Genomic DNA, 24,353 nt, shown 5'->3' on the forward strand with positions numbered 1-24,353 from the left:
TTCTCCGCACGCTCCTTGCCTGTCTGGCCAGGCAGCAGGTCCTGGCTGCTCCACACATGTCCGAGTCCTTTCTGTATTTGCTGCACACATACCTGTCCCTGCCTGGGAAACCTGCCCTTGGGAAGGGGAGAAGGAGCCCACCTTTGCCACTCGCTGTCCATGCAGCTGGGGAGCCTGTGGGTGGCCACGGTGACCGTGAGGCAGAACATCTGGCCCACATGTGTCTTGGGGAGGAAAGATCTCTCCTTGTATGTCAGGGACTGCCTGTAAAACTTGCTGTTCTCTCTGCTGGAGGCTCCTGGCTGTCTAGATTTGTTTGGTTACATGCACTCAAATCCCCAGCCGCTCCTGATCTAGCTTGAAGTGACCCTCCTGGCTCTCCTCCCAAGGAGGGGCCGCCTTTCCCTGCCAGCACAACTCTCCCCAGCCAAGGGAAAGGCAGAAGGACCTTGATATGCAGGTCCTGGCCAGAGGACTCAGGGATAGGGTGGTGTATCCTGGTGGGAAGGGAGGGGAAGGAGAGAACAGATCTTACCAAAGGGACAGCCCTCCTGGGAGCCCACGGGGGGGTGAAGGGAGACCAGCCACAGAGGCAGTGGTTTCTGCAGGGAACATTCCCATTAAAACAAGGGGAGCATTTTCTGCTTGCAGGGAGGGGGGATAAAATCCTTTAGTCAAAAGCCAGATTTCTTTCAGAAAACCCTCAAATTGTTGTTTCAACCCCCCGAGCAGGGCTGGGTGGCCCTGCAGTTCCTATTCTTTAAATGGGAAATGAAAAACTGTGCAGCCCAAGGGCAGAGCAGGGAAAAGCCAGAAGTCAGACCTGCCTGCCCTGTAAACCCGCTGCCTTCCCCCTCTGTTCTTTTTTGGGCTTGAGGTGCCCCCACAGCACAGGGCTCCTGTGGCAGCACGCTCAGCACCTTTCTGCAGGGACCTGAAGAACTCTGTGAAGGTCAAGGTTTCCAAACAGAAGACAACAGAGGTGTAACATGGGAGAGAAAAAGCAAAGCAGCTTTCCCAGGTCTACAAAGCAGGAGAGCGGGGAGCCCGGGGCTGGGGCACACACCAGCCTCCTGGTACATGCACAGGCAGGGTTGGCTGAATCGCATCTAATGTGAGAAGCGACACCACTTTGCACAGACACTGCTCTGACAAAGCTCAGCCCCATCCTCGGCTGGACCCTCTCATCAGAACGACCCTGGTCCATTCTCCCTCCCTCCACCCTTTCCCTGGCTCCTCACTTTGATTCAGAGAGGAATAAAGAGGGGAGGGGATGCACCACAGACCTGAGATCAGCCAGATGTTACTCATTGCTCTCCCCAGCCTGCTGAGCTGGATTTGTGGTCTTCGCTTGAACAGGCCATTTGGCCCAAATCCCACATCGCCCTCGAGGCCGAGGCCAAGCCCCTGCTCCTCTCCTCACTACCACACCTGGCTGCACAGCTGCTCCCAGAGCCACAGCTGGATTCCAGCAGCCTGGGCACACCTCCCTCCCCTTCGCAAGGTGATGCACAGCAGGACCACAGGGAAGCCATCTGTGAGGAAACCCACCAGCACAGGCAGCAGCAGGAATGACAGGCTGAGGGAGTTGGGGCTGTTCAGCCTGGAGAAGAGAAGGCTGCGGGGAGACCTGACAGCACCTGCCAGTGCCCAAAGGGGCCGACAGGGAAGCTGGGGAGGGGCTTTTTACAGGGGCCTGGAGTGCAGGACAAGGGGGAATGGCTTTAAACTGAAAGAGGAGAGATTTAGGTTAGACAGTAGGAAGAAATTCTTTACTGTGAGGGCGGCGAGGCGCTGGCACAGGCTGCCCAGAGCAGCTGTGGCTGCCCCATCCCTGGGAGTGCTCAGGGCCAGGCTGGATGGGGCTGGGAGCAACCTGGGCTGGTGGGAGGTGTCCCTGCCCGTGGCAGGGGGCTGGAACTGGATGGTCTTTAAGGTCCCTTCCAAGCCAAGCCATTCCACGTTTCTATGATCCCTTTTCTGGGCCCCACCTGCCCCAAGGCCAGCACAGCCCCATCCACACGCTGCCATTTAACCCCAGACCCATGAGGGGACTCCGAGTCACTTCTCTGGGAAGGGCAGCAACAGTCCCCAGTGCCTCACCACAGAGCCAGGGAGCCCGAGGTTAGTTTTAGACTTCTTCCCTCTGCTGCTCTTGCAGAGGACAATTTCTACCCTAAGTAGCAAATTTCTGCTCAGTTCAAAGGCCAGGGCCCCTGCCTCTGCACGCTGCTGTAGCTGGAGTTTTAAGAATACAGCATTTAAGGCAAATATTCCACAAAATGTATTTCTTTACATATATAATTATATACATCACGTATGTAATTTTAAGCACTGATGTAACTGGGGTTCTACTGAATTCCTTTCTGCTGTGAAGTATTTCCTCATCTTGAGCTCATCTTCAGACTGGAGTTTTCAGCGAGTTCTTTTTAAAAAGAAGTATCAAGCTCAGACTCCTATGTCAAATTTCTGTCTGCCTTAGCTCTACATGAAAGAGATTTCTTAAGTTCTTCCTAACAATATGCATCCATACAGCAACACCTTGAAAGAGAAAGAAAAGCAATCGTCACAACTGCTCTGGAAACCTCTCACAAAGATCATTTCCCAGCAGCACAAGCTACAGCAACTAAGAAATGAAGTTTTACAACCAGGCAATGCAGAGGCAGGAATACACACTCTCTTCAGCAGAAAGCAGGAAAATAAATAAATTAAAAATAGACCACAGCATCTTTAATCAGGTAGCTGGAAGAACAAGGAGAAAAGTAGCAAGGGAACAGGGTCATTGGGATGGCATTTGGTCCCGTTTTGCATAAAATGAACCAAGAACAGGCTGAAAGCTGGAAGTTTAAATTAAAAGCAAAACTACTTGGGGTTGTCTGATGGAATTGATACAGAATCCACACAATTCGCATGAAAAGCTCACAAAAGGTTTACTGAGGGATACTATGGGGTTCCTTTTGGATGTGAGCTGCTCCCCAGGCCTTTGGGGACCACCACTGACCACCTCAGCTCTGAACGCTGCCTGTTCCTCCCTCTGCCCTTGTTCCTGCCTGAAGGCTCATCTCCCCCAAGGATTAGCAGAAACCTCTCCCACACCGACATCCACAGCAGAGCTGCTTCTCTTAGGTTGCCTCCAACTGTTTTTAAACAAAATGGGATCCTGTCTACCTCTGGTCAGGTATGAACAGCCATGCTTCACCCGTGCCCTGCACTTGGAGCACAGAATCCCTGCTCAGAAACCCAGAGACTGGTTCGACCACATCTACCAGCACCCGCCCAGCACCACCTTGAGTGCATCTAAGGTGTCCTGAAACAAAGCTGGTCCCCACACAGGCAGCAACGGTCCCAGAGGAAAGAAGGCTTACTCTTCCACTGATAGGGGGATATAGTTACACACAAATAACCCAAAGCTTCCCCCCAGCCCTTCGTCTGGGAGCATCTTCCCCGGAAAGTATTTAGAACTCTTCAATTACAAGGAAGACCCGACAGCCAGCCAACAGACAACCACATCTAGAAAAAGTCACAGATATCATTATTTCCCATTCGTATGCTCACAGCAACTTTTTTTTTTTTTACTTACCAAAAAAGGCTGACAATTCATTTCAGTTCATTTAAAAAAAAAAAAAAATGAAGCTTACGTACTCACAGGGGTTGCATACAAAAAGGGATGAATACACAAATGCAAACAAAACACTGAATTACCATTATGGAAATTAATTTTAAGAGTCACAAAGCATGTTATTCCTGGAAATTGCTTTTATTTAGCAATTATGTTAACACTGCAAGGCGGCAGTTGGCACTGAAAACAAACAGTTCAATTTAAAAATCAGGGAAGTGAATTAACTGAAATTTCAGGGCACTCACACCTGAATATGCTCCACTACCTTGAATACTTACAAATCCTCAAAGGCTTAGCTTTTTGTTTGTTGAGTAGTAGAAAGGGGATAAAAGGGTAGGAAAAACTGTTTAAGTTATTTATATGCTTTTGCAAATCAAAGTTAAACCCTGACAACCAACCAGCAGGGGAAAAAAATTGAAGGAGTCTGCAACAATACTGAGATAATATTTTAATTTTTTTATAGGTTTTTTTTTCCTGTAAAATGGCTTGTACTTCCACAGGTACAACAGCAAAGAAATTATTTCAGTCCATTTCACATGGTGTATAAAAGACCAATTTTACAAATATACCCAGCAGTTCAACAGCTGCTAACACTGTTTAAAGGTAAACATCACTTCTCCATCATACAGGACTCACTGTGTGAGCAAGACTTTTCCTACAGTTGTGTCACACAGAGCCTCCCAGGCCTCTCCATCACGTATTTAATCCAAGAGGAAAGTGATACCCATCCCTAATCACCGTGACAAACAGAAGGGACTTCCAGGTGACTTGAAGACTGGCTTGCCCACCAGGAACGTATAAATATGCCCTGTTAAAAGGAAACCTTGAGAGTCACTAGTTTCATCTGTAGTTTGGTTGTCCAAGCAACTCACAGTTTTGTTCTGCTGCCAATAAATGAAAACTCTAATAGACACAAAAAAGAAAGCCCTAGCTTCACCTCTCAGGGCTGACTCTACTGTTAGCTCAAGACCGAAGTGCCAGCTGCAGTCACTGGGGCACAGAGTTTCCACAGGTCCTGCACAACTACTGCATCTTCATCCTAGAAACTACCCCCTCTCCACCCCCCAAAAAACCAGCCTTACCTTTTTAAGTTTTTCCTTTCAATTCACAACACCAAGCGTGAAGACTTGTGAAGAGTGCTTATAAAAAAATCAAAACATTGAGAAAACCTGCAGAAGATATTTGCAACTCCAATTTATATTTTCCTCAGAGATTAGCAAGCCCGAAGGTATCTTTTTAATTTTCTTCCTTGTTTGTTTTCTTTCCAAGCTTTTTATTTACTTGTTTACCTACAACTACACAGACAAACAGAAAATGAGAGGAGCCAAGAACTCACAAGAGGCTGAAAACTGAACAAATGAGGCTGAAAACTGAGCAAACGAGGAGGAATCCTTGGCCAGAGTACTGCAGAATAGCTGGGCTGTCCACACCTACTCAGCTCAGTCACCTAACAGACTTCTGTTCCTCCCTGTTCCAATTGACAGCTCTACCTGTCTATGCCATTTTGCATCCCATGTGGCATGTTAACAACAGTCTCAGGAAAAACAAGACTTAACCACCCGTGGCAGAGTGTTCCTTCGCAAAGAACAGACAAGCACAGCTCTTTACAACAGCCCAACTCAACTTTAAGCAAGAGTCAAGCCAGGCTGGTTTTCCTACCACTTTAAAAAATGCATTTAAATGCCTCTATCTGCTCTCATGACGATCACTACCAACAGTTCTCTGACCTCAGAAAAGTGTAGACTATGAGCTGGATAAGCAGAAACATGGTCTCGGAGAAGCTTCCTTCCACTTCCAGAAGAATGAAAAAATGGCAAGCAAAGCAATCTGCTACTGCAACACCACCAAAGGGAAAGTCACCACAGCTGAAAGCAACAGTTTCTTTTGGGTAGGGTGCGGAATTAAAAATAAGTAAGTTCTAGTCAGAGACTATTGCAGTTACTCACAATGGCACACTCAGCACCTCTGCTCCTCACTCAGGCTCTGAAGTAGAACCCTCAAATTCCAGGAACTGCCATTAAAACACCAGAGAGTTTGGTTGGGAAGATCACAAGCCTTCCACATCATCCTGGCACTTGCTAGCAAACTGAGCAGAGTTCTTTTTAGAGCCACAACCAGGTCTGAAAGCAGGAACAGCTCCAATCACATTTCTGATCGGTCCCTGGTATGCCTTTGCTTCAAGGTGGATCTGTCCCCACCAGAACCAGCCTGACAATGGCTTTTGTTTCTTCTAAGCCCCATTCCCACTCTCACAAAGAAAAAATCCGTAATCCTCCTTTAATTACTCTGCCAGTACAGTACCACCACTGTACCTTGAGGTACAAAGTGACCACATTTGAAAAAATTTGTTATTAAAATGCAGTATCATGCTAACTCTTTTGTACAACTTGGACCATGATTCAAAATAAGAACAACCCTTACCACTCAGTCATCTATTTAGACTTCAGCATTCCATCAAAAAGCTGCCAGGAAGAAGCAAAGTGTTACAGCTCCCGCATGCATGGATGTGACAGTGTTTTTTGTTTTTTGTTTTTTTGTTGTTGTTGTTTTGTTTTGGGTTTTTTTGTTAAAGATCAGACTAGAAAAATACTTTTAGCTCAAAGTTACACAGTCAAAGCTGGTTTTGAAGCATTCAAATAGAACGAACAGTAACAGGTGAAAAAAAATCCTTACAGAATACATTGCCAGCATTTGAAATGGTATGCAAGAAATATCCTAACACTGAAATCACAAAATAAGCTTTCAAAACAAAGTTTGTGGATTGTTCTCAAGTTTACTCCAAACAGAACCAGTCTTATTTATCCAGAAACTACTTTATCCTATCGAGTTACCAGACCAGAGAAGGTGTTTGTGTACCAAGACGAGGGAAGGAGAAAAGGGCTAAGCAGCCAAATGGTCCATCATTTACTTAGAGCAGCACGTGTGGCAGTAGCATTTGAGAAAAACAATGCTACAAACTCTTCTGCCTTCCCAGTAAATCCAGCTCTGCGGGACTCACCCTAGATTTGAATACTGGTTAAGGGCGAAGTACCTGGATTCATGCGAAGGGAACTGTGGAAATTTGTTTCCCAGGTAAGACGAGAGTTTTCCTTCCTGCAGTATTTCTTGCGTTACACAGAATTGCTGACAGCAAAGGAAACAAAAAAAAAAATCTCTCAAACACCAGTCTTTCGAATAGACACTTCCCTTGGATACAAATCATTAGCCAGTCTTCCACTTCACGCAAGCCAAACACCACAACCAGAGGTGGCCTAGTCCTTCCAGCGAGGATTCTTCTAACACTGTACGTTCACTTTGCACAGGGTATAGCTATACGAAGCCCTGAAGCAGCAATTAAACGGCAAAGGAAGAAAGTAAAGAAGCTCGATAGTGGAGGTGCCTGGGAACCTGCGCGTTTACAACCTGTTTATGCTCAGAGGGAGACCAACCTGTTTATGCTCAGAGGGAGACTAGGCATGCGAGTCCTGACCCGCTCAGCAACACAGCTGCCACACCTGACCTGCGAAGATGTTGTACGTGGAGCTCGAGACCTCTGACCACCAGCCTTACCACACAGCTCATGGCCTTAATTCAGGAAATGTTCCTCGTTGAAAACCTGCTTTCATAGCAATTCTTGTGAGAAACAAAGTTAAGTATTTCAGAGTCCAGTAAGAAGGAGGTGGAGGTGAGACTGCCTCTCACAGATGAGGTATATGCTAAATAGAAATAATGCTGCAGTATGCATGTGGGACCTGAGGAACTTGTACTGAATATAAACAAAGAAGAGGCACCTTCACATTTATGACAGAAACCATGACAAGGAATTGAAGGCCAAAGGCATTTCTTCCCAATCTGGTTGGGCTGCCACTCTTGATGAAGATTAGCCACAAGGTTGTCTTGTGGGAGTAAGGACCTGGAATACAGAATCATAAGAGCATCTCATTGAAAAGGCACTAGGAAGAAGCGTATACTTTTAGGTTAACAAAATCGATCCTATTTCCAATCACTGACTGGGACAAAAACTGTACAGTCTGGGATTTTTAGAGAAAATGCTGCAAAATTTCTTTTTTAACAGCAAAAACATAAAAAGAAAAGTAAAGCTATTTTCAAATTATTAAAATGCTGAAAATCTATACAGCAAAATTATATTAAAAACAGCAGCAGACAAAGTACGTCCCATCACCATTGGCAAGGAACATGTAAAATGTTTATAAGGTTAACTATAAAACAATTTTACAACCAAAATATGAACAGGCCAATTCAAGTATATATACACAATATATTAAAATCATATAAATTATGTATTTATACAAAGGGCACAAATATAGCAAAAAGCTATAGTTGATTAAACAGAACTGAGCTTGAATGATCAATTTCATCTAGAGATATTATAATTTTCTCCCAATTTTTTTTTTTCAACCTGGATAGATTGATACCTCAGATACCAAGAGTACAGAAAGCAAAAGAAAAAACCCACAAATCAAAGAGTTATCTTTCTGTAGGAAATGAAACTAACAGTGGGCAGGGTACATCTCATGAAATTCTGATTTAATTATTTCCATAGTAAACATTTATCAGCTCTCTTCAAGTCAGGAATTTCAAGTGATCCACTTCAGATGTACCACCCTGGTGCATATATTTGATTACACTTGCATGTTATTTGATTTGCAAACATTTAAAAAATGGATACAAACACATCTCAATCTGCAAAAAAAGGTGACAGATGGCAGCAAGTTGAAAATTCAACAAAAATACTCAGCTGAATTAGAAACGACTGCTCTCCTTACAGCATTTTGGCTAGTAAGTGAGCTTAAAAAAAAAAAGCATTTTTAATTGCTTTTTTATTTCAAAACATAATAGCATATAACCACAATCCATTGAAGCACTTGAGAATCTAAACAGTCCCATCCGTGGGCTTATATTTAAACACATACTAAGTGCTTTCCTGAATTCAGGTCTATGTAAGTAAGTTTTGTGTAAGTTACACATACCTAAACCTTCTGTCTTGCTGCAGCACTGCCCCTTCATTAATACAGTTTTTTAAATGCTCGCTACATCTCAATTAACCCAATGGTCCCGGGCATGCAAGGAGCAGTTAGGGCAAGCGAAGTTAAGCAGAAATAAAAAGGCCAGACTACACATATACAGAACATCGGCTTAAAAAACAGAACTAAGTATGTAAAAAAGTAAAGCAGTTTCACCAGATGCAGGTTAAACAGGGGAGAAAAAAAAAAAAGAAAGAAAAAAACAGCCACATACCATACACAATGAACAGTGGATATCTATTACACTGAAAGGAAATCAATGCCAACAGGATTTCCTCAGTTTCAAGTAATCTTTGATGCCTTTTTGGCCAGCTGTGTTATACCATAATAGATATTTTAATAGCTTTTATACTCTACAATTTAGGCAGCTAATTTTTCTCTTACATATCCAATTACCTCTAGTGAACATTCACCTATGGTTGTCCACACATTCTGTATTAGCTCCTTGAGAAACTATTCAAGTTAAATTATATTGCAAATTAAAGACAGTTACATTCTGTATGTTCCTTCTAGATTTGAAAAATAGGTTTTAAAGGCTTGTCAAAGTTTAGAGGAAAAAACCTTTCCATTAAAAAATCTTAGCTTAAAAAAATCATTAAGACACCTTTTTCTGAGCCAGGGTACTAATAAAAAGATTACAAATATACTACACTTTGACCAAGAAGACTTCATGAATATGCTGCTTTTGAGCATGCAACACCACTGATATCTGTCAAGTTCCAGGTATCAATGTATCCCAATTCCACCACAGTTCCTCACAATTTCCTTGGCAGTTCCCCATCCCCACCCTACCACCCGATTAATAACATTATAAAAAAAGGTAAAATCTAGAGTTAGTGGCAAAATCTTCACAGTAAATTGTTAAAGAAAATGTTATTGTGGTCATTGCAAAGTGAGATCAGTCAATTGGACCCTGAAAAATTAGCTTGATGCAGTTGTGTTCCCCAGACAGTTGTGTTGCACAAAAAGGGCAGGCAGCATGAAATGCATGAGTACCATGAGGCAGTGGGATTTGAGACCAGTATTTTGCAGACTTCTCAGAGCACACATGTCCACAGGGGGTGAAAGCATGAGTTGGAGGACCAGCATCCACATAAAAGCCTGCTTCACAGCCAAGCCAAAGAGGCACATAGGGGCCAATGGTTCTGCACATAGGACACTCCCGCTCATTGGCTTCTGTGTCACTGCGATGTCCCCAGTTGTGATAGCCATGAACATGGCCACAGCTGAGGTATGCCCAGGGCTGCTTCTCTTCTACCACATCTTTACGGTTGATGCTGGGAAATGCTAAAGTGTTTAACCCAACAGGACACTGTGGTCTGGCAGCGTTGATCTCCTGTCGCAGAGCTTCAATGTGTTTCTGAGTTGGAGTGTGAAACAGTCCATCTGCCGTTCTCCACAGAAGGGTGGCTCCACACAGGTCAATGAGAGAGCCATCTTGCAGGACGTTGGTCTCATTTTCTACCTAGTGGCAGAACACAAGGGTAAGGGGTTAAACCTGAGAGCTTTTACAGACAACTAAGCATTTTGTCTTTCTCATCAAATCATTACCCTCCCTAGCCTGCTGCCTAATTTTGCCTTATCATTTCCTTGCAGCCCCCCATTTGTCCGAATCCATCTCTTGGCTCTTATCTTGTATTTAAGAGTATAACGAGCATTGGTCTCTTATCCCGTGCTTGTACAGGAGATCCTAAATTTGCAACTGTTACATGCTATGGCAGTACTAATTATTATAGACAGGTCTCCCTGCCTGTAATTCTTTGGGAAAGGTGTTACATTAGTAATTGCTCATGCCTTCATAAATACCCCCTACCTACCTCTGAGCATGCTACTTTTTCCTCTCTATCATTGATTCTCTGTATGTTTTTATCACATTTAAGGTAAGGCACGATGGACTGAAGAGGAAACTTGCCATTCCTTAAGGGCTGTATTAGCAGATTGCTCACCTGGAATTCTCTGCCCACATAGACTGGCAGAGGCTGCTCATGCAGCAGATGATCATTTTTGGACTAAAAAGTGCTACCTGGGACAGACCAGCTGTCCTGCCACTCAGATAAACCCCCTTTTTTTTTTTAGCTTGTAGCAACTGTAAAGCATTTTGCAGAAGCATGAACTCCCACAGTGCACCTCATCAACAGTGAAACTCTTCCACAGATCCATTAGGGATAAATGACAAATGCAATACTAGCTACATGCACAGGTACATCAGAGTGGATTACAGCAGAGTGAATTACCAGTCAAATTTCTCAAGTGACAGGTTCTCCAACTGAAGCCACACAGGTTCAACTTCTGAACAATTAACCACCCCAACTAGTTAGGCCCTTGATTTAATGAAGCATTCCATGCAAATACAGCCCCAACAAGCACTGCCGAGAGACTCCTCTTATCTGACTAAATGCAGATACTTAAAACATTTTCAAGGGATTATGCCAAACATGCATACTTAAAATAAAGATGATTCAGCCATGTCAAACAATCAACTTGTACTATTGCTACCAGTTGAGTAACGATGAATATATATTAAAAAGGTTCTTTATGAAATTAAGGAGAAAACAGACCTACTGCCTGCCTTTATACATAGCAAGTACACAGAAAATACCACTAAAGCAAAACAAATACCCAAACACAAATAAATACATTAAGTAGGTCACATGAAATCATCACATCTGCCAAAAAATACTATGAATAACAACCAATTTGGCATTTACATTTTAGATCAGTTTAAATCTACAGATGAACTGTGGATCATCCTTGTACAAGACACCTAGATGCTACAATACAGACTACAGGTCACCAGTGTCAAGTACTTCTAGCAGAAAAAAAAATGCAGCTTGGGAGAGAAGCCTTGATGTGATGCACTTTTCGGTTAATTCCTTCACAAACAGTAAAGCAAAAAGCGCTCTCGTATGCAACACGTTCAATTCATTATACAGTGTGCATTTGGTTTTATGAACCCAATCAACGAACACTGATCACATCAATACCAGTGTGCCATGTAATTTTATTTAAATGAACATTCAAGTAATTTTGGATGCGGGGAAAGGGATTTGTTTTAGTATGCTTTTCTTTAGCAGCACTAAAAAGGTGTTTTGCTAACCACGTACAAAGGGCGCAACTGCAACATCATCTGCCCCAGTCCCCAAGGCGATGTGTCTGCCACCGTTAAAGTGACAAAGCAATTTATGTACTGCAGGCTGTCTGCTCAGACCAGAACAAAATAGTCAGCCCACATTTTCCCAACTCCTTTAAGCAGTTTTCTGCAAAGCCAGTGGTAAAGTTGGAAAGTCAGTTCAGCACGAGTATGTGGGATACCTCTAACACAGTCAAGCTAATGGGAACTCACAGCAGCAGCAGCACAAAAGTAACTTTGGCATGGAAAAAGAGAAGGATATTCTCCCCACCACGCACACTTTCTTATCTTTGAAGTCTAGCAGCTGGGTGGTAAAAGTTGCAAAACAAAAGGGGCATATTCAGGTGCTATGAAGATGCCCCTTGAACATCCTCTCACTTCCTGAACCCTAACAGAAGGGAGAATGGGTTTTTCCAGCTCTGCAGGGAAGACAGCATTCTAACCTACCCAGAGACAAAGACAACTCCTGGGGAGGCTCATCTGCCCTACTGGAAATAGGGAAAACTGTACTTTGCTGGGCTACTTTTATATGGTGGTGTTTGATTTTCCAACCACCCCCTCCCCTGCAATTTGAGGCTGGGGCCAGGGGGGAAGAGATGAGTGATGATAGCTTTTTTTTTTTGTAGGCCCCACAGGTCTTGGGAAGGGGAAAGAAAGGACTTGCTATAGGAATTCCCTCTCATTTTCTGTGAAGAAGTGGACACATGCTTTCATGGGAACCCTTCTCCTGGTTATGTATGCCACAGGTCTCTGGCAGCTAGAATCTCTCACTTCTGGTAAAGGCAAAGCCCATCCCGCTTCACAGGATAAAATTGGAATACACTTAGCAGGGCTTCTCTTACCTTCCTAGTGGCAGGTAAATAAAACAGAGGCTGCATTATCCAAACTTGTTTTGCACGCAAGTGGATTCTTCATTTTAAGATAGTACTGCAAAAGACAGCTCCCTGTGCAGTAACTTCCCCATGTCCCAGCAGAACATTTCAAAGATTGAGATTGAAGAGCAAAGTTTATTTAGCTTTTACACTCTATGCTATTTCAGTTGCAAAAGTGACATTAGCAGAAAACTTAAGAGTATTCTCCTGTATAAGCAGAACAGAATAGCAGCACAGAATCTACTGTAACACACATCTACTCAGATTCCAGTGCCCACTAGTCAGGGACAGCACTATTACTATGCAGTTACACTGTGACTGTCTCCATGCCAGAAAAAACAGTATCCCTTATTTTGTTTTAATTACCAGTTACTTTCAACTTACCAGTTTCCCCCTTTGTTGAGCAGATCTGGTTTCCCGGAGAGTGTACACATCACCACAGACTGAGATCTCCCGCCAAACTCCAGGTTTAGACTCCTCCGTGAACCCTCCTTTTGGATGCATGACCAGCACCCCATTAGTTGTCAATCCATCCATGTGGCCATCAGGATTTTTCCACTTTGCCGCTTTTTCCTGCATGTGACAACCACCCAGGAAAGTAAGTTTGTCTAAAAGTTTATGGACTGAAGTTTTACTAGCACTGTCTGAAAAGCAACATTTCCTCACCAGCTGGCAGTGCTGAGACATAGATTTACAAAAGAAGTATTTTTAAGAATACCTTGTGCCAGAGCAGTAACGTCTTTTGCTTGTGCATCTTCAATTACTATTCTCCCTTAAATATGATTATTTTAAATTCATTATTTTAAACCTCGCAGGTCAAGTAAGAGTTAAGGCCTCAAGGGTCAGTAGCATACTCTTAACTACTGTAAATAGATTACCACTGCAACGGGCACATCCTTTTCTGTAATGCAGCTGGTGTGCTCCTTGGTCTTCAGCATTCAGAACTGCAACAGTGGCTTATTCCCAATGACTATCAAGAATATATCAAACAAACCTAAAGAAAATTCAGTAAGCTACTGAAGTAGAGCTTTGCTGTTAAAGACAATTATGACCATGAGTCCTTGCTGGTAATAAGTCAGGCACATAAAACTGCAGTTTCTACTTAACACTGCAGCTAGCACACTGAAGTAATAAAAGTCTAACGGCACTGTAAGTTATCAACTAGTACAAGGAAGTTCTGGGGCTTGAAAGTAACTGAATAAAACACCCAAGGTATGTTCATAGATAACAATTTACTTACACCAAGAAATATATTTTTAGATGAGTCAAATCCAGCTGCAAAAATTCTTGCTGTATATGGCGGGCTCCTGTCACAAACAATCCTGCATGCAAAACGGGATATGGTGCTTTGCGTAATCTGGGTTTCATCATTATTTTGACTTCCAGAAATAGTATCTGTTACTACAAAGTCTATGGGGCTTTCTGTTGACCTCCCAACCTGCAAAAGAATTAAGATAATGGTGTAACTAGAAGAAGCCATAAAAATATCAATCATTAAGGACACCATTTTGCCAAGTTAATGTTGATGACATCAGTAAACTCCTGTCTAGTGAATTTCCGCCAGAGCCTAATCTGTATTTTCACATTTGTCCGAGGCCGAAATACACCACTGATATGGCATGACAAATTTTCACTTACTACAACTGATGTACATGCTTGCCAAACACAGCTGCAATTAATTTGACAAAGTATTGCCAGTAACATGAAAGTATTATCACCTTGCTATTTAATAATCCAACCACAGCAATTTATTTACCACTGTATTCTGTCAATTAAGAAAACACTAGTTTGAAATGACAAGCTTTATTCGTATTTCTAGTTCCAAATTAATTTGCCATGAAAATACAGGACTTATTAAACCAGAACTCTTATTTTGATACATCATAACAAAAAGCTACTCACCTTCATGTTTTCATAATTTTTAGTTCCAGAATAGAAGAGTTTTCCGGTAAAACCCACCACATGATTAAATTTATTCCTATTCATGCACATGTATGACTAAAGTAATTTTAAAACTTTCTTCAGCAGAAATAATGCTCATCGGTACACAAGAATATTTTTCTATCTTGCCTTCTATAAGTTTTAATTCTAAAACTGGAAACATCTAGGCACCTAGAACAGAAAACTATTACAAAACCAAGGGAGGGATCTGACTGCCAAATACACAGTGAGACTTCACCAATACTTCTACAGGCAAATTAGTGTTACACCAGCTTTGCACATAACTTGCAAAGTGGAGCTGAGGAGCAAGGAGTGGAACAGAGTATTCATTTTACGGACAACCTGTGATCAAACAGAAGAAAATTAAGAACATTCTTCACACGAAACTGCCACTGCCTTCAGTATCAGGCATCTATGTTCACATAAAATAACTTCCTCACTGAACACTATCTCATTCTCCCCCAAGAAACTATTAGCTTCTTGCTTTGCCGGCTATGGGAAGACATGTATGGCTCCATCACTAAAACATTTCTGCAAACTAAATATGCTGTAAAGAAACATTATTCAAGAGTCAAGGAAAGCAGTATTATTAATACTTAACCCTTGTCACAACTGAACTGACAACAGTACAGGGATCTCTCCCACACTTCTCTTCTGTCTTCTGTTCTACTTTGCAGCACTGTGCAACTCCAACACATGTTGGAATTCATGTCTTAGGTGACACATCCAGTTACTTTCTCCAGATAAAGTGCCAAGGAAATACTGAAAAAGGCCTAATCAAAAGTGTGCCCTTCGAAAGTACAGTGACTAGTGGAATACCCAAGAGACTGAGTTTAGAAACTGTTTAATACAGGATGTTTCTGATTTATATAACTTGACAAGTTGAAGCTAAAACTTAAAGCTATATTCTTCCGCCTTTTACAGGACTATTTCTAACAGGCTTCTATTTCCCATCCAATGTAATTCCTGCTAGGAATCAGCACTGACCAGCAGCAGGAAGCTTATTCATAACTCTCTTACTATACACCATCTGCATGTGAAGTCTCTTAAAGGATAATCAATAACGAACATGAAAATTTTGTTCATAACAAGCTTCTGCCTGTTGCAGTCTCTCCAATAGATCACTCTTTCAAAGCTTTTCGATACAATTAGAGAAAAAACTTATTTTTCACTAAAGAACAACAAAACACATGAGTGTTTGCTCCCAGTCTTCCTTATGTCATACTAATACATCTATATAAAACCCAAATATGTTTGGATATAAGCATTATAATCTATATAAAACACTTTTATGTGGTTTTTAAAATCTGAGATCACACAGTCTTTTAATGTATAAATAAATCACTTTGTTGCTTGTCACAAGTAGGTCTATACAACATCAAATATTGTAAATATTTGGTTTTCTTTTGTTGGATTTTTTTTCCTGTTGAAAAAGCCTTCTAGAGGATCAGTCTCATGTATTGTGTTACATTTCAACACCAGAAATTATTTTAAGAAGTGGATTTCAAAACACGGCAGTTTCCTCACACTCCCTATCAAATCAAGATATTGGGTTTGAGATCACCTGAAAAGAAAGCCCCTCAGGAACAAATGAAGAACTTGATGCTATCGACATTTACCCACAAAAAATTTTAACTCATCTGATTTTGCAGTCAGCCTACAGTCACTACAGACCTACCTGCATTATTCAAAGCTACTCTTTTCAGACTTCATTACTCATTTCTTCTATTCTCCTCTATAGCACAGAAGACTTTCTTCTTTCTAGGAATTTTAGGTTGTATTTTGCAACTCTTCTTGTTAACTGTGTCATATTACATATTATTTCACTAATTTCCCATAACAAACCATAAATCTTCCAAATGATGCATAAGACAGTTTTTGTTTACACTACAGGTTATTGTTAAAGGCTACGTAAAAGCCAGGCAGTCAGTTTGCTAGTGTGCACCGTCAATCAAGGAAGTGCTGTTGAAAACATTTATTCCTGAGACAACACAAAACCAGACAACCTGCCAGCAGATAATTTAACAGCAGCAGATTCTTGGACTTCAACAGAATTTCAGTCTGATAGAAGTGGACCATGCATCTTCTGAAGGGCTGTTCTTGGGGGGGGTGGTGGTGTAATAAATCAATTCTTCATATTGAATGTACCTGCTTCTTGTATAAACTTGTAATTATTTAGGGTACAGGCTACACATTTTTGTTCCTTGTAGTGGTATGAATAGATATAATCAACCAATTCTCATGCAAGCAAGTCATGAAGGAACAGGTTCAACTCAAACCAACATACGATCAACAGAATGGTAACTGAACTCTGAAGAAAATCTTCATTTTTATCATCATATAGAGCAGACTTCAGGAGATGCCAGATGGAACATATTAGTACATTCATTTTATTAAATGAAGAAATCCAATTGATGTCACTACGACAAAAGTAAATAGTAGAATTTGCACACAAATTTCACTATAGAATTACATTTAAAAAACCCCAAATGAAACCACACACAATACAGCAGAGCAATACTTCAGTAAATACAGTAGGAATAAAGAAAAGGCAACAGTACAGGACATAAGAACAGAATCGTATGAGATGTCCAGGGCAACCTTCCAAAGCAGGAAGCTGTGAAGGTTTGGTTTTGTTTTGTTGTTTGGGTTTTTAAGTGATCCAGCAGATGCTTGTCAGTTGACTGACCAGGATATTAGCAAGTAGGAAAGACAAGAGCACCCATTTCTGCATTTTTTCCAGCTTTCAAGAAGCAAGACCATTCCTAGCTAGGACTTTTAAGTAATATTTTCAAACACTCTTAAGAGTACACTTACTTGTAAGTAACTCTTCTTGTTATTTTCAGACAAAAGCTACTAGAAGAACAGGGGTAGGACTACTCCTATATGAAACTTCATCATGCATCTACTGAATATGCATGTAACCTGCATGGTTAACAAATGATGTCTCTCTGTATGGCAGGGCAGGTAGACTATGTGCATGGTGATTCAAACCACGTGCGTGAAAATATGGTCATTTAATTATGGAAAATGTCAAGAACATTTGGTATTTAGACAGCCTGAACACTGCTCTTCAATGCCTTCTGAATTTCCTTACTGGCCCCTGTATATATATGCCTTACTTCCAACAAGCATCTCCCATGTTTCTTCTTGGTTGTAAGACTGGAAAACATAAAATAAGGAGCTATTCTGGGTTCAAATTTTCGAGACTTTCCTTTTTGTTTCTGGAAAAACTGCAGAATACAAGTCACCAACACTTCTTATTTTCCTTCAAAGAAAAAGGACAGAGATTCTGAGTGGAAGAAGGAAAAAGGTGACAGCTTTTTTGTGAACTGTGAATCTCCCTCATTTTCACAGGAAATCGGCTCTAACCCAATAGATTCAGCTCTCACAGGTTAGAAATGGTACCCTGACCAAGAAAACAGACTTCTGCCATCCCCTTTCCTCATTTCAGGTCCCACTGACTCAAGTGTTACTAACAACTGGCATTCTAAGCTTCTCACATTGCTTACTGTGGTTACTTTAGTGAAGTCATGCAGTGCTGCTCTCCCATTTCACAGAGGGGATGACTGAGATTAAAAAAATAACACCTAAGTGATTTGCCCAAGGTATTACATGTTAGCAGCCAAGCAGGGGCCTCATGTCTCAAGATAAGCCTGTAGTCCAGGTGTTATCCCTTCCCTTTTCAGTTTCCACATCCTTGTTAGCATTCTACAAAAGCCAGGAAAACCTATTTGAAAACAAAACAGCAACCTTCAGGGATTGTCTATCCAAGTGATGCTTGATCAATAGTAAGACTTTACTCCATGGATCAACAAACACCACTTAATTTGTCATCACGTACCACAGGGCTGCACAAAATGATCCTCAAGTAACTTTGCTCTGCCTACAGTAAGATTACTGAGAATAATTAAAAATCTAGTGGTGTTTCTAAATAACAGAAACCTCTTCAGCTGCTCTCTGGCATCACTTGAGCAGCAGCATATTGCCATAGTCTACCAGACTATTCTTTTTTCCCATTCTCACGGCTATCAACCTCTCCAGGGCAATGCATGGAGTACAATCCTCAGAAAACAGCCACAGTGTGTGGAAAAATGAATGAGGACAGTGCTTGAGATCAAGTCACAGCATGACAGTCTGCACATCTCAAGACAGAAGAAACAGACTGCACTGAAAAGAGGAATTTCAACAATATGGAAGCCTTAACCCTGACCCATTACTCATTTCAGAGGGCACCAGAAGGACTGAGATACTCTACAAACACAAGATTCAGCTAGAAAAGCGTTCCTAAGATAGAACAGTATGACCTGTTACAAGCCAAACCAGTCATGTAAGTACAAATATATGGTAGGTAATTGCCTGAAATATAAGTCTCTCACAGGTGAAGCAGTACATGGGCCAAAATTAGCACTTCAGCAACATTTCACCAGGCGCCTGAGAGCTGCCAGAAGAAGGCAGCATGATCTGTGTTGGAAAAGCAGCAGTAAGAGATGTATGCTCCAGTGCCAGCTGTGGACATGCAGTTAGGTCTCTGGGTCAGGCAGCGTGGTCCAAGCTGTCTCAGCGTACCACCTTGTGCTGATTCTCTATTGAGCATCAATGGATCTCAAAGGGAAGCAAGGGAAGATAAGTCGTTAGCCGGGCCATGCTATGCTTAACCAGCTCATTCCTCACCGAGCCAAACCCCTGCTTTAGATCCAAAGCATCCTTAATTAGCTCCCTTAACCTACTGCCTTAAACAAAGGGTCACTTCAACCTGTGGAGCATTGCTTTGCCTGCACTTCATCTCCTCACCTCAGGCTGCTTGATTTCATTAGAGTTGCAGCTGAGCATCCCAACCTACCTAATCCTTCATCAGTACTCCCCCCAGGTAAAACCTGTAACCACTACTAGGATATTATGCAATCAAGAAAAGAGCTGTCTATACAATATGCCCAGAAAAGCAACTGTTCTGCAACACCTCTTTATTCATGTTTTGGTGTACACAAGAAGTGGAAAAATTCCAACTTTCAGAAATGGCTTTTCAAAATCTATATACAGGAAACTTTCACTGGAGCTACTCAAGGCACAAAAGCATCTTGCAGAGATAAACAAGTATATCACACAATAACCCAAAAGATTGGGTTACATTTTTCTTTTACTAGTCAACATAAAAAAAACCCAACAAACCACTACTTCATTTCACTCTGGCCGTATGATCCTTCATGCAGCAGCAAGTGAACAAGACTTTTAAAATCAATCTCTATTTGGACCTAATCATTCTGAAATCACACTAGGAAAATTTTATATAGAGCAAAAAACAGAAGCCATATGAAGCAAAGACATCTTGACAGAGCTATTTCCTCTTCTGTCAACAGCACTCAACTGCTGACCCTTCTAAATATGAAAGACTGAATAAGGAGGGATAACAATTCATGATAAGATGCTCTAATTAGAGGTCACTGACAAGACAGACCTGATTAGTCCAGACTGGAAAACGTTGTGCATGTTTGGGTATTTTCCAAGCTTGAAGTCTAAGTTTGTACAGAATTTCTGCTTGCTCATTATATATAATAAAAAAAGTATTGCATAAGAAAATAACTTAGCTTACCAGAATATTAGATGATGCATAAAACCACAAATGCATACAGGAGAGAGCAAAAACATGCTGCACAGGTGGTAGCTTAGAGAAACTGAGCACAGACAGTCCCCTACACCATTTGATATACTTGCAGACCTTTCAGGAACAGTTTTCTTTATCATTCTGTCACTAGTTTGGTCTCCTTTAGCACACAGCTCCCCACATTCCTCTCCCTACCTTTGGCTTTTACCTTCCTCCTTCCCCATCCCATGTTGTACTTCTATCCACTTCCTTGTTACCCCAGATACTTAGTTAACTGGAGGGTGGAGGCTGTACTCTTGTGCTTATTCATGAATCCAAACCGAGCACACATTTCTTTCTAGTACTATTTGTACAGTTGCTACACTGTCCTTGCAGAAAAAACAGAGTCCTGTGAAAGCAGTAAGGATATTAACAGATGCTGGCACTGGTTTGAGAAGAGCAGACAATGCAAAATTTCAAAGTGCTCCCATATTAACGCATCTGGGTTCAACCACGGAAATTCCACAGATCAAAGATACGCAGAAGATATTGCCTGAAATATAAGTCTCTCACAGGTGAAGTAGTACATGGGCCAAAATTAGCACTTCGGCAACATTTCACCAGGCGCCTGAGAGCTGCCAGAAGAAGGCAGCATGATCTGTGTTGGAAAAGCAGCAGTAAGAGATGTATGCAGATAATGCAGAACTGTGATTCTGTATGTTGCTTTTAAAAAACAATGCATGTATTGTATTGAGTCTTACCTGAAACATGTCCGTATCTTTATCATGAGTATATTCCACTACAACAGTCTGGTTTCTGGATAACGTGTAAGAGATACTGTGCTGACCTTTACAGCTGATGGCCTGTTGAATAAAAAAAGATGTCTATTATACACAGCCTCCACAAAAATATAATAATCAAATTCATTTCACTATATAAATACCTTTACTATGATCAGGAAAAGCAGTGTATCGGAACATTTTATTACAAGGGTGGGCAAACACATACCATAGGATTTTTTTTGTTTTTAATGAAAAACCGAGCTACACTTGTTTCTAGTTCAGAAGTAGCCAATACCTTCCATTTTCATAGTTTAGACTCCAAACACATGTGGTTTTTTTCCTGAAATTCTATTAAGTTCTTAACCCTCATAGGAACTTGTACCCCAGCAAAGAGCTGGCTTTTAGGGTTCCTTGGTTTGTTTTTAAAGCAAGTAAGCAGTACAATTGATTTCCAGTTAAAAGCACTAGGATTTCAGGGGTATCATTACAGTTAAGAAGATTCCTAGTTATATCAGAAAGGGCCAAGCAGTTTTACATAAATTGTGACAAAGCGTGAGCACTTTCAACCTGGGTTTCTTCATTGAAGGGTACTTCTTGCTACCCGTCAAAGGAAACTGATCTCTGTAGATACGGATCAGACTAAAGAGTATTCAAAATAAGACTAGAAGAGGACAACTCCTGTTACTCTGCTATATCTGACTGAGACTGCATTCCTTACTTGTTAAGATTTCCCAGGTTTACATCTTTAAGTTGCCTTTTTACTAGTCCAGCAGCTACTTCAGAGAACAAAACAGAGGCATCACCCCCAACACAAGAGCAGTCCCAGTTCAGAGGAAAACAGCAAGAAACAGTTTTTCTTGATAAATAAACACAGAGCAGAGTTCTCACAGCAGAGAACCATAAGAAAGAGCAGGGCCCAGTACAATCCTTTAAGAACCTCAGAGACTCAGCATACAAAGTTTTGTGACGCTGGTGATTGTTTCTCAGGCTTAAAAGACTAACTAACACTCACTTCAAATGATTAAGCGGTGTCTCAAAAGTGTAGCTGCACTAGTTGCACAATGCACATGCACTAGTAAAAGTTTCAGGATTGAGGGAAACAAGCAGAGAAACTAAATCTAACAGGGAATGTAAGGTCCATATAACTGCACGAGTTTATGAAAGGCAATGACTGTTACTGCCCAGCAAACACTTTGCAGACACTTATGTATTGAATTAATAGGTTAATTAAAGCTTTCTCCAGTTTTCTGCTAAGGAGGGTTAACTTTCTAGAAGAGGTTCTCTCACTAGCTCCATCAATGCTGCTCTACACCTACAAAATTCACAGATAGGGATGATTAAACTAAGCAACTAAATATAACCTACTCATCTGTCTGTCATCTCTTCACAAAAGTCTAAATTATTCCGAAGTTACAGATCAATTAAATCATTAAGCCTTAATGAATACTGGATGTATTAAACGCATCTATGTGCATACTAAAAGCCCACTAAGGGTTAGCAAAACTATTTGACAATTATTGAAAAAACAGAATAAAAGAATTTTTTGTAAACCTCATACATTTACAGCAACAGGTTAGAGACTACTTCTACAACATGCCTCTTGCTGAAAACTCTTAGCAGCTCTAACGCTTGCTAAAGGTTAGGATTAGGTGAGAATACCTGGAAGCAAGGGGTTAGGCAAGATGACTTTTCCAGTCCCTTCCAGTACCTTTTTCTGCAACGAACCTTTTAACAAAACTTAAAGCCATAAAGTCTAGTCTCCCTGATTTTATTCCAACAGTTATAACAGCCAAAAAGTGAGGTAAACATATTTGGTAATCAGCAGTACACCGTTTCTAAACTTCCCAGTTTAAATTTACAGTGTTTCGTAATAACCATTATGCTGGTGCAGTATGTTGCAAGGACAAAGAGCATCTTGAGATGCAATTCAAACGAAGTCACTAACACTTTGTGACATGGTAGGACACTAAACTGTAGTAGGTCTGAAGCATGTATAAAGTTTGACAACTACCAAGGGGGTCTCAAGCCCTGAGCAGGTCTCAGGTGTTCCTAGAATATAAATGAAACTGTGATGAACAGGAAACCCTTACACCTGGCATTTTAAGCATAATATGGGAATAATTAATCTATATTCATATCATATATCATAATTTCAAACACCAGAAAGTAATAGCTTTCACACACAAAGTTTTCATGAATTTCCACAAAATCATGTTGCAGCTGCAGATACAATGGAGCACAGGCCCATCAGCAGCTATTAACAACGGTCCTGGCTTCAGCTCCAGCCAGTCTGTCAGCACCGACCACCAGCAACTGGGTAAAATTCCCAGGCAGGGATACGTGCCCTAAGCTTATGCTCTTGTTAGACAAAACACTGGATCAAATGGAAATTTTGGCAAGACCCAAACCTGGAAGTTTTAAGGCCAGATAGAAAAACCAAAGGGGGGAAATTTAAGGACTTCCAGAATTCTTTAGTTAGGTCATGTCCTATACCGACAGAACTTGGGACTTAGACATATTAATAATTCCCGTGAGGTTGACCAGGGTCAGTATCTCCTCTGAAATACTAGGGTAGGACAATCTTTTTCTTTTCTGTGCGTGTTCCTTTCCCTCTCAACTTTACTTCCACATCCTATTTCCCCTCCTCTTTGTTTTCTGCTGTTTAAAACCAGTTACTTTTAGTGTGAAATGCTGCATTTAGTTTCCTGGAATTGTGTAATTATTTTTTGAAAAAGCCAAGAACATTATGAGAAAAGTTTCAACTTGTGTGCTTTCACAGTCTGCTCAGCAACAACAGTTGCTCCAATTCAAAGACATTATACAGGTATTTTAATTGCTGGTCTCGAAACAATTGGCCACTTTCAAGTCAACAAAATAACAGTATTTGAGGAGCTACACAAAACAGAAGAACTATTCACAATGACTATGACAAGTGAAAGGTAAGTGTCTCAATAAGACAACATTGTAAGTGTTGCCACAGCAAAGTCATGAAGGATTTTGACAGCTTGAGGAGCTACCGAAGCATACTACAAGTACCAAAAAAGTTTGGAGAGTGATTGCCTCAAACCTCTGAAAATTGGTTTGTAGCAGCCAAAATAGCAAGGTTGCCTTTTTACTGCTTTCAGCATTCAAATTTCCAGAGTTTTTTCTACCAGTAAGACTAACACCCCACCCACCCACCAAAAACCTTGATGCTGTCATGTAACTGCACTGCTGTGGTAACTGAAGTTGGGATGAAAAAAGCCTTGACTCCCATGGGACATACAGAAGCATCACACGTTTAACAGATGACTTCAGTTTCAGGCTGGACACCACCACATCCACCTTCCCAGACACAAACTAAAACATGAGAGCACAAAACTAGGCACCGAACCTTACCTCTGTCTCTGCACCTCCACCCCAAG

At 41.3% G+C, this 24,353-nt stretch overlaps 1 protein-coding gene across 3 annotated transcripts in view; it reads right to left on the reverse strand.

Moving 5' to 3' along the window:
* Positions 1 to 4,052: 4,052 nt before the first annotated feature.
* PELI2 (pellino E3 ubiquitin protein ligase family member 2) overlaps positions 4,053 to 24,353 on the reverse strand; it is a 78,655-nt gene continuing 58,354 nt past the window's right edge. For 2 of the 3 annotated variants that reach the window (XM_037395031.1, XM_037395030.1), the window contains exons 3-7: positions 20,929 to 21,030; positions 13,886 to 14,083; positions 13,030 to 13,218; positions 9,640 to 10,108; positions 4,053 to 7,511 (exon numbers count right to left, since the gene is read on the reverse strand). In XM_037395031.1, coding sequence (XP_037250928.1) covers positions 7,315 to 7,511; positions 9,640 to 10,108; positions 13,030 to 13,218; positions 13,886 to 14,083; positions 20,929 to 21,030 — 1,155 coding nt within the window. In that variant the 3' untranslated portion in view covers positions 4,053 to 7,314. Of the gene's footprint in view, positions 7,512 to 8,015; positions 10,109 to 13,029; positions 13,219 to 13,885; positions 14,084 to 20,928; positions 21,031 to 24,353 lie in introns of those variants that run through there. The other variant, XM_037395032.1, reaches the window with a different exon arrangement.

This window comes from Falco rusticolus, chromosome 7 (genome assembly GCF_015220075.1).
Source record: "Falco rusticolus isolate bFalRus1 chromosome 7, bFalRus1.pri, whole genome shotgun sequence".
NCBI classification, from domain to species: Eukaryota; Metazoa; Chordata; class Aves; order Falconiformes; family Falconidae; genus Falco; species Falco rusticolus.